Source organism: Lampetra fluviatilis, chromosome 74, assembly GCF_964198595.1.
Source record: "Lampetra fluviatilis chromosome 74, kcLamFluv1.1, whole genome shotgun sequence".
In the NCBI taxonomy this organism is placed as follows: Eukaryota; Metazoa; Chordata; class Hyperoartia; order Petromyzontiformes; family Petromyzontidae; genus Lampetra; species Lampetra fluviatilis.
Window position 1 is genome coordinate 2,663,718 of NC_136348.1, and position 20,394 is coordinate 2,684,111.

The following is a 20,394-nucleotide window of genomic DNA, read 5'->3' on the forward strand; positions in this document are numbered from 1 at the left end:
ACGCCACGTTTCCTCTCGGTACTTAAGGGGGACCACGTAACGAACGCAGGGTTACTGTAGGAGCCCGGGAAAGAGAGCGGTTGAAGAGCCAGCCAGGGGTAGAGCTCAGGGAGTCTGGAGACAAGCCGGCCGTAGTGACAGAAGGTGCTGCTCTTTCTCGGTCGGTCGGTCGGTGTTGGCTGAACCCCCGATCTGACTCGAGGGAGAGAGCCTTGGCGCTAGCCGAGCTAGGAACAGACAGAGTGAAGATTCGTGTGAAGAAACCTAGTGAAGGACACTTACCCCTGGGAAATTTATCCAAAACCCCTTAATAAATAACTGGCGCAAGCCCTTAACTGAAGACCTGCCTCCGTGTCGTCATTTGCACTTCAACATATGTGTAATGCGAGCATAAACGGGGTGGTTGCTGGCCTCCGCGCCAATCACACGGAGCGTGTGGGAGGAGCCACTGCTCACCTCGGCTCCAATGGGAGACGAGGTGAATGCGGGGCGGAGACGGGTGCAGTACGGGAAGGAGGAGTCAGGGTCACGTGATGGGAAGGATATAGGGAGAGAGCCGGAAGAGATCAGGAAGTTGAAACGGAGCGAGAATAGGGGAAGCCACGCTGGGCAGTGCGGGAGATAGCGCCATCTGCCACGTGGTGGAGCAGCGCCATCTGCCACGTGGTCGAAGACCTACGCACACCGTCGGCCAGCGGTGTGCGTGGGGTAGACGGGGCTAGCAGAGTGTGAGGGGCTAGCAGAGTGTGCGGGGCACACGTGGCTAGTGAGTGACTAGCAGAGTGTGCGGGGCACCCGTGGCTAGTGAGTGACTAGCAGAGTGTGCGGGGCACACGTGGCTAGTGAGTGACTAGCGGAGTGTGCGGGGCACACGGAGCGAGTGGTGTGGCTGGCGGCGTGTGCGGGGCACACGGAGGTAGCGGAGCGGCCACCAGCGAGTGCGGGCCACACGGAGCGTCGCGGGGTGCGCGGCGGAGGCGGCGCGGGTCCGGGCGAGGACCAGCGGGGTGCGATACGAAGAACCTAAATAAACGACAAAGGAGACCAAGAAAGCCTGACAGAGTCGTTTATTACATATGTATGTGAGTCCATGTGTGTGCGTGGGTCCATGTTGTGTGTAAGTCCATGTGTGTGTCTTTTAGTCGGTGTGTAAATCCATGTGTGCTTAGGTCCATGTGTGTGTGAGAGTCTACGTGTTTGAGTCGCTGTATGTGTGTACGTCGATTTGCGTGTGTAACTCCATGTGTATCTGAAGCGAATGTCTGTGCATGTGTGTCTAAGTCCATGTGTGTGTGTGTCTTTTTCGCCCAGGCAACGCCGGGTACTTCCCGCTCGTACTCTTATATCAGCGCACTTCATCTATCTGTGATGAACGCTGCACTTTCCATCATTTTCATGCAGGGGGCGCTGCAAACCTACGCGCTGTTGTATCTATGCCCTGTTTTCCGTTATTAATATTAAGAATTAAGAAATGTTTTGTATTTTATCTATATATTTTTTTTAATTAAACAATGAAAACAACCCACTTCTCCTCACAAGCACACCAGGAATCTATGAAACATGGAGGGCCATTAAAACGATAAGAATTCGGTCACAGAGAGGTCATAGACATCCAGATGGACAAAAAGATCGATGGACTAACCTCCCAAGACATCTGGAGATACACGGATGGGGTGCAGAGCAGAGAAAAACAACTTTTGCAACTCGCGTTTTCCTTAAACGTTTTCCGTACCGAAAAGTAGAAACTTAACAAAAAGAATTAACCAACAAACAATAGGGGCTTTTTATTAGTAATTCCCTTGTATTACTCGTATTCACGGTATATATATATATTATTTTGTATTGTATGTTTCTATCTACCTGACCAAAAAAAAAAATAATAATTACGAATTTCAACAGTTAAGGAAGCGTAAGTGGAAACTTAGTTGCACTTAACCTCAGGACATTAAAATATAAGAAATATCAAGAATAAATGTAACACACAGAAAAACATAAGGTATTGCATACATCTCCTCGACCACCTTTGTCTTCCAGCGGGGTCTGGCCTCGGAATGACCCACCCAGAGGGAGGAGGGGTCAAAGGGTCGCGAGGGGGGGGGTCTGTGCTGGCATAGCTGGGACATGTTTCTCTCGTTGTTGTTCCTCTCGCAAGGAATGCGCAGAGAGGGGAGTCACGTTTTTTAGTTTAACCACAAGAGCACATAGCGAATGAGCAGTCTGGTTCGAGTCGTGCTCAGTCTCGCAACTCGGCTTGCGACGTGGCGTTGCGACGGGGCTCGCAAGGGAGCTGGGGCAGATCGTGCCTCGAGGAGAGATGGGACGACGAGGGGTCGTAGAGTGACCGCCTGAGTGCAGTCTGTTCAAGTCGCGCTCAGTCTCGCGACTCGGCTTGCGACGCAGCGTTGCGACGGGACTCGCAAGGGAGCTGGGGCGCGTCATGCCTAGAGAAGTGATGGAACGAGGAGGGGTCGTTCGAGTCGCAGAAGTCTGAGTTCAACCTGGGTCGAGGCTGGGTTTCAGCCGTGCTCCGGCTGGCAGAGCGTCGTGAGGGAGCAAACACCGATGCCGATAGCAGGTGTCGCTTCTCGCAGAACGAAGTTAGGTGCGAGTGAAGCTGGCAGCTGCACGAACAAAGGAAAGCACGGAGAAGAGAGAGTGACGAGTGACGACAAGCAATCAACCTGTAAAAGGGCGGAAATCGCCGAGCGTCGACCAAGCGAGCATCGAAAAGGACGAGCAGCAGCGGATGAGCGCTCCAAGTCGGTGAGCGCGCACAGCCGCGTTGTCCAGAGCCTGAGCAACACCGCCTGAAGGGCGAGTGTCCGTGTGAAGTCGGCAGCGATCAAGGAGAGAAAGAGAGAGCGCACGAGCAGCACGATTCGGGCGTCACCGAGCGTCGTGCCGACTCGTGGAGGAGCTGCGCGCTATCCGACGACGGAATCATCGCGCAACACGACGGCGAGCGTCGTGCAAACTCAATCGAGCAGTGGAGAGAGGAAGGCAGCACGGCTCGCTGCGGCCACGCCCAACCCAGAGAGGAACTTCGCTGGCGGCGGGTTGTATCCTCCCACACCACACCAGCTAACGACACAACTCCCGGCTCTAAGACATTTAATTAATATTACGAGGGGACAACGCACACACAACACGCACACGAATAAGACTTTCAAAAAAATTATCTTTGCGTTTCAAAAAGGGTTGCCATTTCAAGGTGGTGCGTTCAATATCAACTGATCGTGCAAAGCAGTTGCTGCCGTCGAGTTACATGAATAAGGCATGTTTTAGTCATTCATTTTCGTTAATTGCATAATCTTGCCCATTAATTTATTGACGTATACTTGCTTTTGCATACTAGAGTGTCATGTGTTTGTTTAGAATTAAAATTGCTTAACACCAAGTCTCGAGTGCTTCTTTCCAAGTCCATGCAAAACTGTCTTATTCCTTAGAACTGTATCCTGTGATGAGATATTAAACTGGAGACCTAAAATAACATAACACACACTAAGATAATCGGTAAATGTTTAATCAATGATAATCGTGTTATCCTGATTGATATAACTCTGGATAAACGAAACTAAGCTTAATTATCATAACTGCACACATAATCGCAAGCATCCGCATAAATTACTACGATTATCTCCGTGATTGACATAATTTATGCATATAATTACACACATTATCATAATTTATGCATATTAATACACACTATCATAATTTATGAGATTTACGCATTTTTCGGAAAATTATTAATTTTTATTATTTTTATCAAAATTTTCATACTTCCAACACATACAACAACGCCCCCTGCATGAATGACGGAGGCGCAGGGACAGACGTTAGCTCACGTTGGAATCGATCTGCAGACGGCGGTTTTCTGGCACGGTCAGCTCTATGTCGCCTTATCTCCACCCTGCAATCCCAACCAGGTGAAAGTCCGCATCAAACCGAACCCCGGTAAGGCCATCTACTTAACGACTAGAGAAAATTCACACGAAATGTTGTTTTCAATGAAGGCTTCCAGATGTAAAATTATATAAGCTTTAATGAAGAAATAAAATTATCTAATTCAAAACGGAGCATCGGGAGTTTGCGTGGATGCGTCGTTCGTGCGCAATTTTTTTCGTGACTTTCCTGGCCCAAGGCCGTAAATGGTTGTGAGGGGGCTGTAGGCGGTCAGGCTTGCTTCAACCCATGGTTGTGAACATCCAGACGTTAATCGGCAAGGACCATTTCTTGTCCTAGTTCGCCAACATATAAGACGTCATGCAAATTTCGAATGAGTGTTGTGTGGAGAATGTATCTACTAGATGTGCTCTGCCTTGTAACCTAATACTGAAGCAGACCAGCAGACACGACATCTTTCATTTATCGATCTCTCCACGAAACAAAGGAATGTTTTACACAAACTATAACTAGCACAGTCTTCTGGGAGTGCATCATTGATTCAGTGCAAGCCACCTGTGGAGCCTTATTGGTGCACAGCGTCTCAAGAGCAGCCGGGCTTGCTTCAACCGATAGTTACGAACATCCAGACATTAATCAGCAAGGGGCATTTCTCGTCCTAGTTAGACAAAATCTACGTCAACACGTCAGAAACAATTATAATTCGTGTTGTAGAGAATGTTCCTCTACGTGTAACTTTTGAGTGGTATTTTCTTCTAGATTTGAAGCTTTCGTGACTGCAAGGATTCATAATCTTAGGTTTTTCGGTAAAGTCACGTAGGTGTGTGCTCCCTATTTCAAAGACAATGAGTTGCTCCAGAGGCAGACGCTTCCTAAAAACACAAAAATACCATTTGACCTGTATCAGAAGAACGGGTCTCACCCGAGTTATCATTACAGGTTATTCCAAAACACACTCTGTCCTAACATCACTTATTCAATATTTGACCCTTATAGACAAAATGTTACATGTACGCAATCATACAAGTATTCATTCTAAATTATGGAGTCATTTTAACAAAATTGAATTACTGCACTGAAATATACTGCAACAGGTTACATCGTATTAACAAGAAGCTATTAAAAAAAACAATATGCACCGTCTGCTTAACAGTTTATGTACAACATACTATTGCGCCATTCAAAACGAGTAGGCCATTGCATGCTGGCGTCTGGGTCAAAATTGAGCAAATTCCAAACAGGATCTTGTCCACATGCAGGCAGGTGCAGGGCCACCACCTTGTGCCACACAGGGGCAGCTGCTACTTGGGGATGCTCTTCGAGTGTTTGAGACGATACGATACAAAACTCCGAATTGCCGGGCGATTAAGCACCATATAAATGGAATTATTAGAACATAGTGAATGCTTGGGAGCGTATTGGCTCTCGCTCTTGGTTAGAGATCTACCCAACCCACACGTCCACAAAGACTGGCCGCTCTTACCCTGCAAGTTGAACCTAGGAATTGAGGGTTCAACTTCTTTCTTGTCATTAAAGGTCTGTGACAAAGGTGCATCTATTGGAGAACAATCGTCTCAAGCTTACACATTTACCGGGTCTCCATTTCACTTTGTATTGTCTCGGAGGAAGTCCACCCACACCTCCACTTCCACAAACTGCTGGGAGTTGCCTCGCTCTGCCTCACAGTCAGAATTCTCCTCCTGCTTCACGTTGCCTCCATCAATGTGAAGGTCCGATTTTGGAGTTGAATCTTCATCTTCACATTTTACCTTCACTTCTTCACTCTTCACCATCACTTCTTCACATTTCACCTCCTCACATTTCACCTCCTCATATTTCACCTCGATACCTTTAAAAGTGTCCAAGCTGGGATTTCCTTCTGGTTCTTCTTTCATGAGGGATGGGCTCATTGCAGCACTTTGACTTTCACAAGCTGATTTCAGACTCCACTCCTTGTGGATATTCTGATGCTTGTGTGTTCTCTGGTGTTTTTGAAGAATTTGTTTACGTGCAAACGCCGTCCCGCACAGAGTGCACCTGAAGGGGTTCTCTCCTGTGTGTGTTCTCTGGTGTACATGAAGAATTGATGAACGTGCAAACGCCTTCCCGCACAGAGTGCACCTGAAGGGTTTCTCTCCCGTGTGTGTTCTCTGGTGTTCTACAAAAGCAGATGAATGTTTAAACGCCTTCCCACACACACTGCACCTGAAGGGGTTCTCTCCCGTGTGTGTTCTCTGGTGTTCTACAAGAGTAATTGAATGTGCAAACGCCTTCCCACACACACTGCACTTGAAGGGTTTCTCTCCCGTGTGTGTTCTCTGGTGTTGTACAAGATTAGATGACCGTGCAAACGCCTTCCCACACACACTGCACTTGAAGGGTTTCTCTCCCATGTGTGTTCTGTGGTGTAAATGACGATTTGATGAACATGCAAACCCCTTCCCACACACACTGCACTTGAAGGGTTTATCTCCCGTGTGTGTTCTCTGGTGTATTTTAAGAGTCGATGAACATGTAAACGCCTTCCCACACACACTGCACTTGAAGGGTTTCTCTCCCGTGTGTATTCTCTGGTGTTTTTTAAGAGTCGATGAACGTGCAAACGCCTTTCCACACACACTGCACTTGAAGGGTTTCTCTCCCGTGTGTGTTCTCTGGTGTTCTGCAAGAGTAGATGAATGTGCAAACGCCTTCCCACACACACCGCACTTGAAGGGTTTATCTCCCGTGTGGGTTCTCTGGTGTAATACAAGACCAGATGACTGTGCAAACGCATTCCCACACACACTGCACTTGAAGGGTTTCTCTCCCGTGTGTGTTGTCTGGTGTGCTTCACGAGTAGATGACCGTGCAAAGGCCTTCTCACACACTCTGCACTTGAAGGGTTTCTCTCCCGTGTGTGTTCTCTTGTGTCTAACAAGAGTAGATGACTTTGCAAATGCCTTCCCACACACACTGCACTTGAAGGGTTTATCTCCCGTGTGGGTTATCTGGTGTATTACAAGAGCAGATGACTGTGCAAACGCCTTCCCACACACACTGCACTTGAAGGGTTTATCTCCCGTGTGTGTTCTCTGGTGTATTACAAGAGTAGATGACTGTGCAAATGCCTTCCTACACACACTGCACTTGAAGGGTTTATCTCCCGTGTGGGTTCTCTGGTGTTTTACAAGAGCAGATGACTGTGCAAACGCCTTCCCACACACACTGCACTTGAAGGGTTTCTCTCCTATGTGAGTTCTCTGGTGCTGTGTCAAATGTCCATCCGTGCTGCATGCACACCGGTCGCATTGTTGCCTTGTTGTACCGAGCTGTGCCGAGTGCCTTCGCTCCATCAGACCAATTCTGCAGAAGAAGCAACAGCTGCAGACAGAAAAAGAATATCCACGCCATCTACACGTCAGTATCGAGGCACAGAAGAATATAAATACACAGTCACACGTGACTTACACGTCTCTACTTATTGATATATTCATGATACAGTGAAACCTTGGATTGCGAGTTAACTTGGTCTGCGAGTGTTTTGCAAGACGAGCAAATTTTTTCAATAAATATTAATTTGATAAACGAGCGATGTCTTGCAATACGAGTACTGTAGTACGTACTAGGCTTCGGCATGGTAAGGTAATTCACCCTTTTTACCGGGTAAAAGGGTAAAGGTGTCGACATGCCAAGGGGTAAGGTAAAGGGTAGGGTAAAGGTATCTCGAGGAATTACCTGGTAGGGTAAAGGTAGCGTGAAGTATTACCCGGTAAATATTGTATCGTTGTTTACCGCTAAAAGCTCCGTGGCGCAGTCCGTGGCCTCCATTTAGTAAGTACTATTTTTTTTTAAACTTATTTTTTAAACACGTTGTTATGAAATGTACGAGTAATGGCAGAACTCCACGACTCCAGGAAGTGGCCCCGAAGCTTGCCACAACGTAAGGGACCGTGGCCAATTACAGCCAATGTCAGTTGACTGTGGACAATTAGACCCAAGCCGAAACATAACATATAAAAAGAATGTTTAAAAATATATATTTTTTATGATAGAATATAGTATTGTCATCAGTATGACATAAGTATACCAAGTTTGCAGTCTATATCACATTGGGAAGTGGGTTAAAATTGAGTTACAAGATTTGAGGATACGACAACGACAAGCGTGTAAAATTGGAATCATCGAGAGTATTCTATATGAATGAAGCGCTATACCTAGCATTTACCGTTATAAACCTTGTTGATGTGTAGTACCCCAGTAATTACCCTGTAATCGGGTAATTTGTATGGGGTAAGTGTAAAAGGTAGGGTAAAGGTAGGCTCATTGTTTTTACCTTTTACCTTACCTTGCCGAGGCCTAGTACGTATGGTATATGCTTTGTCTGCCGAGCGTCACGTGATCACAACTGAGCCGATGGTTCTACTCTCTCTCACTGCGGGATTGTGGGAAATCATCTCCCATGCTCGGTCTCAGTCGGCGTGCCTCACTCGTATAGTCAACATCCGTGCGAGCGTACAATATACTGTTTACTATACGTGTGTGCGTAAAGAATGCTTTGTGTCCAAGTGTAGTGACTGTTCTTTAGTAACTGGACTGCAAGTGAAAGTCGTCCTACACAATAACCCTCCTCCTCCTCTCCTCTCTCTCGTTTCCCTCACACCAGCCACGATTAAATGGAATTAATACATTTGATTACTTTATATTACATTTTAATATTATAAATATAAAAAATGTATTTTGTATAAAAACATTTATATGAATACAGTATTTTTGGCTTGTGGAACGAATCATCTGCGTTTTCCATTATTTCTTATGGGGAAATTCGCTTTGATATACGAGTGCTTTGGATTACGAGTATGTTGCCAGAACGAATTATGCTCGCAATCTAAGGTTTTACTGTATAGTGAAAAAGTTTCCCAAATTCATCAGCTGTTATGGCACACAATGAGGGCAAATGGTCACAAATTTCGGCTGTCTGGCTACAAAAGGAATATTTATAAAAGCTCAATTCAGTTAACATAGAAAAAGGTGTTGAAAATAATACTATTTGTGTTATGCAGAAATGTATACATTAATGTTCAATCGCATATTAGATGTGTGAAGCCAGCTAGGCTCACGATGTCCTTGAATGCTGGGATGAACAGATCTGACTTCAGCTGCATGTGTGTGCTGTGTTAACTTCTTGACTGTTTCCATTCTTACAAAGAGTTCCAGAGGAAAACAAAAATAAACTACTGCTTTGATATAACCTCCGTGTTCCATAGCGTTAATAGACTTTACTGAAAACAAACTTTACACTGTCACACACTGGCATGGTTAACAGGTGGTGGTGTGTCCAGACCCACGCCTGGCTACCTTCATCCGCTCAGTATTAATTCTTCCTGACTCCACCAAGTAATTCATTGAGGATCAATCAACATCGCCGAGGCCGAGTGTCTCTCTCTCTCCCTGTAGTGTGATGTTAACTACCTCTCCTGGCATACAGGAAGTTGTGGGTTCGATCCCGACCCTGATGCTGGCTGTATATTTGGAGTTTGCGTGCCCCTCTCTCTCTCTCCCCGTGGTCGCGTTGATTTCCCTCCAGATCCCCCGGTTGTCCCCACTCTACATGCAGAGAGTGAACATCGCCACGCGTCCAGAGTGAACACCGCCACGCGTCTAGAGTGAACACCGCCACGCGTCTAGAGTGAACACCGCCACGCTGTTGACGAGCCTCACCTTGTTGTTATTGTTGATGTGGGCAGGTCGCTTCTGAAAACAAGAGCGGTATAGCAGCTCAAGCGGGCTTGGCCTGGTAAAAATAAAAACTGTGTTAATATTTAAAGTAAAACAAAGTTACAAAGTGGCGAGCCGGGTCAAGACAAATTCAACTTAAGCGAGAGATTTGAAGCAAACGCGATCAGGCGAGGGCAGGAGGCAAGGCCCCGCGTTGTAAAGTTACAACCTGGACATCGCTTCCATGCTCGCTGCTACTCAATTGACATCCCTACGAGAGAGAGTGAGGCTCTACCTCATTAAACAACAACAACCACCACAACAACTACCACCACAACAACCACCACCAACAACCGCGATGAGAATTTCTCACCTCGTTTTTCAGTGCACGGGCGGAGCGACAACTTCCTGGTCCCTCGCGACGTCACGCGGCAGCAGGTGACATGACGTCACTTGCGTGGCAAGTTGACACTCTCCTCCCACAATGAGCGGCTCTCAACTCGCGACGACTTTCACGAATACATTATGTTAATGAGCCGCCAGTTACCGGGCGTGGCTTTGCCCAAATAAGGATTGGCACTGGGACAGATATCGGCAGCAGCCGAACAGAAGTGACGTCACGCCCAAGAGCGTGGTGGTGGATGACATGACGTCACTAGAGGTACACATCCCCCTGGCATTGGACGCCGATGAGGTCACGCTGAGCGGCGACGTCAGAGGGCGGGGTCAGAGTTCAAGTTTGTTGAAAGAAGGGGAGCGGCAGTGTCGTGGTGAGCGCTGCGCTCCGCACCGACCAGCCGAGTTCCATTCCAGTGACGACTTTCCGAACCGGTCCTGAGCCTCCCCTACGTCGACTCAGCCTCAAACGAGAACTCGGTGCGGTGTGTCAACATCACCACTGGGGAGACAAAGGCGGCCGGGCGTGGTGCTGGCCACCCACCCCCTCGTGTGCCGTCCCACCCTTAATAGGTGCTCGCTAACAGCACTTGCCCCTACAGTCTGTTAAGGCTATACGGGGGATCTTTGTGTGTTGGGAGCAAGTTTGAGTGGCGTGTAGCCGTGGGAGTTGAACGGGTGCCTGCTGTTACTGACAGTCGTTGACTCCGGTTGGACAGACGCTGATAGACACACACAGACAGACAGGACAGGCGGACAGACACAGACAAGAGGAACACAGAGAGAGACAGAGACGACAGACACAGATCCCATGCAGTTGGATCCCGAGAGATGGCTGGATGTAATGGAGTGGCTCGAGGATCAAACCGAGAGCTCGGGGTGACTGAAAAAATATTATGTCATGTGGTTATACCTATTAAGCCATATCGAGTACTTTTGTGCGTAATTTTGACCATTTTAGTTTTACAGTTTTTGTGAGAGTTTCGTGACGTGCACAGTGGTGGTTTGTAATGTTATAGAATTACTTGCCGAAGTGGTGTGATGAGCACTGGTTGTGAGAGGGTTCAATTGTAGTCGTTAGGTGTTCCTGTTGAGCTAAAGTTGAAATGCGTCTGTAGGTACATCTTTACTCAACATTTTAAAAGTTTTTTTTTCAAGTATATCGCTTTTTTTGATTGGTATTAATCGACTTTAGATATAGGATTTAAGGATGTACACTTATGACGCGTTCGTTGGATATATGGCCTTGACTTCAACATAGACGCACAGTGAACAAATGTGGTGAACTAATAAGGAAATCATGGGAAATGATACTTTAACGCTTTGGTATTCCTGGAACGGAAATGGTTTGCATGGTACTGGAAATGTGTGAACATAGGACATAATAAATATTCCCTTCGAGTTTGGACGTAAAAATGATTGCAGATGAATAAAAACGTATTTTTAACAAATGTTTGTCCGGTCTTTATTTTATAATGTTCCTATGTTAAGATAATTTCAGGTGGAGAATCTCCGTCACACAAGTGTGCCCTTAACCCGCAGCATCTTAGTTGTCTAGACGATTAACACGTGTTCATTGAGGGGAAAAGGTCCCCGTAGTTAATCGTTCATCAACGTACCAGTCCCTAATCCCGAAGTATGTCGGGGATAAACTGTACTTTATAACATGTAAACTGTAATACTATAAAAGATAACACTAAACGTTAAACGATTCATCTTCTTGGTTCTTTCGGTAAAGTCACGTAGAAGGGAAGTAATAAAATAATAAGAATAAAACATAATAAAACAATTCTCACATGGTGAGAATTGTTTTATTATGTTTTAACAATTCTCACATGGTGAGAATTGTTTTATTATGTTTTATTTTTATTATTTTATTACTTCCCTTCTACGTGACTTTACCGAAAGAACCAAGAAGATGAATCCCTGCAGTCACGAAAGCTTTAAATCGAAACGTTAAACGATTGTAAACTAATGTTTTAATTTATAACCATATAAACGGAGGTAAGGTATTATAATATCATTAGAAGCATTAGAATCACAGTGTGGTCGTATAAGAATCGCTAATATGTTTGTATAGTGTACGTGCAATGATCGGATAAAAATTATTACAATTACAACATGGTCATATTACAATCACGATTTTCACTGCTAGATGTAATCGAATAACAAAATACGGAATATATTTCTATAAATACACGCACAAACTCATTATAAACTCATCAGATTATGAATGGTGACAATTATTAAAACAATCACAAATTGTGAAAAAGAGAAATTCCCACATGCAAAACACCACGCTCACGTTACGAATTATTAAACAAACTGCAACACTCAAGTGACAGAACTCAACAAAAAAACGCCGCAATAAAAAGAACAACATCAATGGACAAATCCTAACAAACAGACAACACACGCACGTTAGTAGCTGTTAGAAGAAAACAACATCTAGCACCTTCAACTATACACATACAGCCCCAAAGAGCCAACTCGTAAATGGGGCGATTTATGACAGCCTTCGCTGCTGTCGACGGGGCCAAGCAGCGAGTGTTTAACGCCATTGTTTCAGAATCCGTGTCATCACCCGGTCACAGCACCTTACTCAAACTACATCTCCCCAACAAGGCAGCCTTCCGTATGCTGTGTATTTTAGCAGTATATTTACGGACGCACTTGAAGATAACAATTCGTCTAGAAAAGGCAGGCGACTTGTTCTACCAACATGATTTCAAATTTCTACCGAAACAAGTATGAGTTCATTCATGAGTAGTATTCACTAAGCCCCGGTGGCACTAACCTACACACAGTTATGATTAAACAAAGTAAACATTAGTCGCTCATCCCAGCTCAGACATGATCATAGCAATTATTTCCAAATCCGTGTCGGGTCCCACGAGAACAGGGCACGTCCACACACTCTCAAATTGTAAACTGACATTTAATACCCTAACATTATAAACTCTAACAATGTAACCTTTAAACTATGAGCTATACATTGTAACCCTTTAAAATAACACTTCAAACTAGTGTTATAGTAAACTATAATGTTGTGAACTCTAACAATATAAGCTTGGTGCGATACATTATAACGCTTTAAAATTACATCATAAACTAGTGTTACAGATTAGAACACCGTACATTGAAGTGTGATATTCGAATCTCATTCGAATTCTTAGCTTCACACCGTGGTCGTCTAAGAATCACACCATGCTCGTGAGTATGTAACATGTCTGTATGTAATATGCATGAATGTAATATGTCTGTATGTAACATGTATGCATGTAACATGTATGTATGTAATATGGACGTGCGAACCAATGGTGGAATATGTGAAACGGAAGGTGCAGGATCAGGATGGGATTAAAATTATTTGAATAACACTTTGGTGGAATTAGGATCAAGCTGTCCACTATTGGATGCATGTTCCATCTCAATTGCATCAAATAGCAATATCTAGTATGAATGTATAAAATAATCGCACAAACCAATATTAGCCATTGAAATAATGAATCGTTACAATTGTAATGACTCCGGACTCAGACTGCAGAGGGTTCTTTGATTTAGCCTTTAACGCGGTTTCAGACCCCAGGCGTCACGATATAGCAACGACGACGACGAGACAGCAACCAGCCAACACAGCCCCAAACCTCGTTCCTCCCCCTCTCTCATTCTCGGCGTGAACCTCCGCCCACACTTGGTCTCGCCTTCCCTTCTCGAACTCTCTCTATCTTGTTGTCACCACTTGTCCCTTAGTTGATGCACCGTCTTTACATCACCCACCTCTATGACCTCTACCTGACCCCGCCATGGGCGGAGCAACTTGTGCAGAGAAATTAGCGTGTAACTTTAGAAAATGAAGAGAGCGGCCTTCTCGACGAGGGAGTGAAACCCAATAGGTAATATTCTTTTACAGCGTTACAATGAATAGGTTGTAGTTCATAGGTTATAATATTATGTTTCACTATGATAGAGCTTAACATGTGAGAGTATACAATATCAGAGTTGATCAAATGCGACGATCACGTACGTCAATCGGGTGAGTTTGATCAGAGGCTTTAATCAAAGGCGTCATCCCATCACGGAACACCACCTCCCGGCGTTTATTACAGCAACAGAAGCAACTACAGCAGCAACAACAGCAGCGACAACAACAGCAGCAACATCACATTTCGAGGGCGACGCAGCTACTTCCGATTCCGAGTGGGGACCTGCCCTCGCAGGACCCCACACGTCTTTGGAAATTATTGCGATGATCATGTCTGAGCTGAGAATTAAGTCACTGAAGATTACTTTGTTTAACCATAACTTTAGGTAGGTTAGTGTCATCGGGGCTGTGTGAATACTACTCACGAATGAAATCACACTCCTGTATGACCGACATTGTACTAATTTTTGTTGATCGAGTAGACAAATTCTTATCAACAACAGTGTCCTTAAATATGATGCTAAAATAAATGTTAACACTGGATTAAACGTGCACATCGTAATCCCTCCCTCGCATTTACGACTAACGATTTGCATTTGCACATAACATACATTCAAGCACAGTAAAATGCTAATACGACCATATTGTTATTCTAAAATTTGAATTCGATTCTTGCCCTGTACCCCCCACAGTTCACATATCCGACCCCCGGTTCGACCGAACAGATAATTTACATACATATGTGTAGAGTGCGATTTTAATACTTCTAATGAGATTTATATACCGTTCCTCCGTTTATGGTGCTATAAATTATAAAACCAGTTGATAATTTTTTGTCGTTTAATGTTTAGTGTTATTGTTTATAGTGTTATCAATTTACATGTTTTTTAAGTGCAGGTGATTCCCGGTATACTTCGGTATTCTGGACCTGAACTTTGCGAAATGATTCATAACAAGGACCTTTCCCCACCAGAGCGCAAGCCGCCAATGAAAATAACTCGGGCGACGGGAACACGTGATTCCATGGGCAGTGGGGGACAGGGCATGGTTGTATTGCCTAAAGGTGCCACCGGGTATGTCCCCCAAGTTGCTCCGCCCATGACGGCGTCAGGTAGAGGTCATAGAGGTGGGTGATGTAAAGACAGTGCATCAACTAAGGGACAAGTGGTGACAATAGGATAGAGAGAGTTCGTGGAGTGAAGGCGAGACCAAGTGTGGGCGGAGGTTCACGCCGAGAATGAGAGAGGGGGAGGAACGAGGTTTAGGGCTGTGTTGGCTGGTTGCTGTCTCGTCGTCGTCGTTGCGACATCGTGACGCCTGGGGTCTGAAACCGCGTTAAAGGCTAAATAAAAGAGTTTGGAGTAATTACAATTTTAACGATTCATAATTGCACTGGCTTAAATTGGGTTTGTTCGATTAATTTATATATTCATACTGAATATTGCTATTTGATGCCATTGAGATGGAACATTCATCCAATAGTAGACAACTTGATCCTAATACCACCAAAGTGTTATTCAAATAATTTTAATCCCATCCTGATCCTGCACCTTCCGTTTCACATATTCCACCCTTGGTTCGCACGTCCATATTACATGCATACATGTTACATACTCACGAGCATAGTGTGATTCTTAGAGGACCACGGTGTGAAGCTAAGAATTCGAATGAGATTCGAATATCACACTTCAATGTACGGTGTTCTAATCTGTAACATTAGTTTATGATGTTATTTTATAGTGTTATAATGTATAGCTCATAGCTTATATTGTTAGAGTTCACAACATTATAGTTTACTATAACACTAGTTTGTAGTGTTATTTTAAAGCGTTACAATGTATAGTTCATAGTTTTAAGGTTATATTGTTAGAGTTTATAATGTTAGAGTTTCCAAATGTGAGTTTACAATTTGAGAGTTTGTGGACGTGCCCTGTTCTCGATTTGGAAATAATTGCTATGATCATGTTTGAGCTGGGATGAGCGACTAATGTTTACTTTGATTAATCATAACTGTGTGTAGGTTAGTGCAATCGGGGCTTAGTGAATACTACTCATGAATGAACTCATACTTGTTTCGGATAGAAATTTTAAATTGTGTTGGTAGAACAAGTCGCCTGCCTTTTCTAGACGAAATTGTTATCTTCAAGTGCGTCCGTAAATATGCTGCTAAGATACACAGCATAGGGAAGGCTGCCTTGTTGGGGAGATGTAGTTTGGCTAAGGCGCTGTGGCCGGGAGATGACACGGATTCTGAAACAATGGAGTTAAACACTCGCTGCTTGGCCCCGTCGACAGCAGCGAAGGCTGTCATATACCGCCCCATTTACGAGTTGGCTGTTTGGGGCTGTATAATGTGTTTAGTTGAAGGTGCTAGGTGTTGTCTTCTTCTAACAGCTACAAACGTGCGTGTGTTGTCTGTTTTTAGGATTTGCCTATTGATGTTGTTTTTTTTATTGCGGCGTTTTTTGTTGAGTTCTGTCACTTGAGTGTTGCAGTTTGTTTAAGAATTCGTCACGTGAGCGTGGTGTTTTGCTTGTGGAAATTTCGCTTTGTCACAATTTGTGATTGTTATAATAATTGTAACGATTCATAATCTCATGAGTTTATAATGGGTTTGTGCGTGTATTTATATAAATATATTCCGTCATTTGTTATTCGATGACATCTAGCAGTGAAAATCGTGATTGTAATATGACCATGTTGTAATTGTAATAATTTTTATCCGATCCTTGCACGTACACTATACATACATATTAGCGATTCTTATACGACCACACTGTGATTCTAATGATATTATAATACCTTACCTCCGTTTAAATGGTTAAAAATTAAAACACTAGTTTATAATCGTTTAATGTTTAGTGTTATAGTTTATAGTATTACAGTTTTCATGTAATAAAGTACAGTTTATCCCCGACATACTTCGGAATTAGGGACTGGTACGTTGATGAAAGATTAACTACGGGGACCTTTCCCCTCAAGGAACACGTGTTAATCGTGTAGACAGCCAAGATGCTGCCGGTTAAGGGCACACTTGTGTGATGGAGATCCTCCACCTGAAATTCTCTTAACATGTTTTTGCTAGGAACATTATGAAATAAAGACCGGACAAACATTTGTTAAAAATACGTTTTAATTCATCTGCAATCATTTTTACGTCAAAACTAGAAGGGAATATTTATTACGTCCTATGTTCGCACATTTCCAGTACAATGCAAACCATTTCCGTTCCAGGAATACCAAAGCGTTAAAGTATCATTCCCCATGATGTCCTTATTAGTTCACCACGTTTGTTCGCTGTGTGTATATGTTGAAGTCAAGGCCATATATCCAACGAACGCGTCATCAATGTACATCCTAAAGTAGATTATTACCATCCAAAAAAAGCTTTATACTTATAGTAATAGGTTTTTACCCTTTAAACTGGTACAAAACTGACACCTTTATACAAGGCATCATGTTTGCAATAACCACAACACAAGAAGTCAAAATGCAAACAAAAAGAAACAACTCTAATGATGATGATAATGATGTGCACTGTCCTTGAAGTTGATTGGTCCACACCCAAGACAGCTTTTCTTAGAGCGTAGTTTCCACTGGTGTTGGACCAGATGACGCCAAAAGGCCTTTTGGCGTCATCTTTGTTGTTTCTTTTTGTTTGCATTTTGACTGCTTGTGTTGTGGTTATTGCAAACATGATGCCTTGTATAAAGGTGTCAGTTTTGTACCAGTTTAAAGGGTAAAAACCTATTACTATATTTTGCCACTGGTAAAGGAGGTCTCATAGTGTAAAAGCTTTATACTTGAAAAAAAAACCCGTTTAAAATGTTGAGTAAATATCTAACTCCAGATGCATTCCAACTTTAGCTCAACAGGAAGACTTAAACACTAAAATATTGCCCGGAATTGAATCATCTCACAACCACTGCTCATCATACCACTTCACCAAGTAATCAGACAACATCAAAAATCACCACCTGCACGTCAAGAAACTCTCAAACGAACTGTAAAACTAAAGGGTCAGAATTACACACAAAAGTACTCAAGACGGCTTAATAGGTACAACCGCATGCAACATTATATTTCATTCACCGCTAGCTCTCGGGTTGATCCTCGAGCCACTCCATTACATCCAGCCATCTCTCGGGATCCAACTGCATGGGATCGAAGGTGGAATTATCTTCATGAATCATTGCAGCACCTTGAATTTCACCTTGTGATTTCAGCTTCCTATCATCATGAACCCTCTGATGCCTGTTCCGTTTTGAAGACTGTGCAAATGATTTTCCACACACAGGGCACAGGAATGGCTTCTCGCCCGTGTGCGTTCTCTGATGAGTTTGAAGAGTTGACGATTGTGCAAATGCCTTCCCACACACAGGGCACAGGAATGGCTTCTCGCCCGTGTGTGTTCTCTGGTGACTCTGAAGATGTGATGAGTGTGCAAATGTCTTCCCACACAGAGGGCACAGGAATGGCTTCTCGCCCGTGTGTGTTTTCTGATGGTCTTGAAGATGTGATAACTTTGCAAATGTCTTACCACACACAGGGCACAGGAATGGCTTCTCGCCCGTGTGCGTTCTCTGATGAGTTTGAAGAGATGACGATTGTGCAAATGCCTTCCCACACACAGGGCACAGGAATGGCTTCTCGCCCGTGTGTGTTCTCTGGTGACTCTGAAGATGTGATGAGAGTGTGTGGTGCCACAGCGACGGGGCCGCTCTGCCGAGCCAGGGAGCCGCCCGGCTTCCACCGCCGCACTGCCCCCCATCACCACCCCCACATAAACACGCACCCGCACCCACGTAGGGCCTCGTGGTCGGGTCACCTACCCTGAGTTTTCACCCGAGGGCCCCCTAGGGGGGTTACCCCACGGTTTCTCAGGGCCAGGAAATTGGACAGGACCCTTCCCAGGCCAAGTAACACTGCGGCGCCGTGGGCGGATTTGAGATCGCACGACCACGGCGAGCTCAGAGAGCCCCGCAGTTAGAAACGCATACCAACACAAACACGGGTCAGCAGGGCAGATAGCTGGGATCAGAACCCGGGACGACTGATTGGTCGAAAGGTCAAAGGCCGGCGGGATCGCAAAAGAGCGGGAAATCCTAGGCTCAGGATTGGTCGAGAGACCAAGGCGGTCGGGACGGGGGCGCCTAGCCTTTGATGCGAATAGTTTAAAAGAAAACGCAGGGGCAGTAGGGAAGTCTCTTCTTCTGGAGTTTGGACACGGAGTCGGCGACGAAGGAGTCATCGGGCGAGCCGCTAGATTGTCTGCAGGACGATCTGAGCACCGCAGGGTCACCAGGGACTACAGACGGTATCGTGTTGCGCGCCTTACAACACCTCAGAGCGGAGAGTAGGATCCGTGGGAGAGGGTTAGTTCGGGGTAAGGACGGGTAGGAAAGCGGTTTAGCAGGGGGCGCAGCATAGAGTGGGTTAGGAGCGCCTTGCTGGCCCGCACACACACACGGGTGGCTCGGTGGGTTAACAAGGGCTAATAAAATCTCGGGCGTAGTAACGGAACCGTGTTGTTGGGTGTTTTTGAACGTGGTATTAGCGTGCACTGCATTCGCGGGTGTGTGGTCGTTGTATGCATAAAGGCCGTGGTCTCTGTACGATTGTGCGGGTACGGAGGTGTGTGCGTTAACGCCCGGGGAGAGCACTTTGGTGTGTTGGCGTGACTACGCAGCCGTGTGAGAGGAGAATCGTCCTTGTACGATATTTGTGTTGACGTGCACGCGCGAGTGGGGGAGGGGACGAGTCGTCGTGTCGGCGTGTGCCCCGCTTGCGTGTGCTCGTTACTTGCGTAAAGTGCGGCGCGGTGGGGGACCCCTGACCCCCGACCCCGCGGCTCGAGCGCGTAATCGGCTGCGCATTGTTGTACGGTTTGTCTCGCGCGCACGGCGGCGGCTTGAGTCGTTGTGTCGGCGTGTGCCCCGCTTGCGTGTGCTCGTTACTTGCGTAAGCTCTCGGCGTGCGTAATCGGCGTACCCCAGGTGCGCGATCGTAACGTGAGCGGCCAGCGCGGCGCAGAGCGGCGCAAGAGTGGGTCTCGCGTGTGGAGCTGTATGTGTGTGCGCGCCCGTTCACGACGTGTGTAACACAGGTGCGCGATCCTAACGTGAGTGGTCAGTGTTGGGTGAGTGCCGTGCAGAGCGGTGTGTGGGTGTGCGCGTACGTGGTTAACCATGCCTGCTACGCGGACCCGCGGTGGAGGGGAATCCTCGGGTGACGGCTCCCACACCATGGGTGAGGAGCCTAGCGGCGGTTCGCTTAGCAGCGGGGGGGCGATTGATGATGTTAGTCCGGCCGTTAGTATTATCGAGGGAGGGATCTCGGGGGCTAGCGACCCCCACAAATTGGTGTCAGAAGTGGGGTACGGACCCCAGCGTTACCTCACGCTAAAATAAGACTAATATTTACCGGCAGGGGGGCCCCTTCGTGGAAGGCATTCGCCCGCAATCTCTTAGGGG

At 45.6% G+C, this 20,394-nt stretch overlaps 2 protein-coding genes across 2 annotated transcripts in view; one reads left to right on the top strand and one right to left on the bottom strand.

Moving 5' to 3' along the window:
• The window catches only part of LOC144953332 (uncharacterized), a 446,639-nt gene that overhangs the window by 142,805 nt on the left and 283,440 nt on the right, over nucleotides 1-20,394 (top strand).
• Nucleotides 1-20,394, bottom strand: part of LOC144953325 (uncharacterized) — a 378,709-nt gene that overhangs the window by 119,661 nt on the left and 238,654 nt on the right. Inside the window, exons 8-9 of the mRNA XM_078883889.1 lie at nucleotides 18,217-18,595; nucleotides 6,006-7,115 (exon numbers count right to left, since the gene is read on the bottom strand). Of these exons, the coding sequence (XP_078740015.1) occupies nucleotides 6,006-7,115; nucleotides 18,217-18,595 (1,489 nt within the window). The remainder of the gene's footprint in view (nucleotides 1-6,005; nucleotides 7,116-18,216; nucleotides 18,596-20,394) is intronic.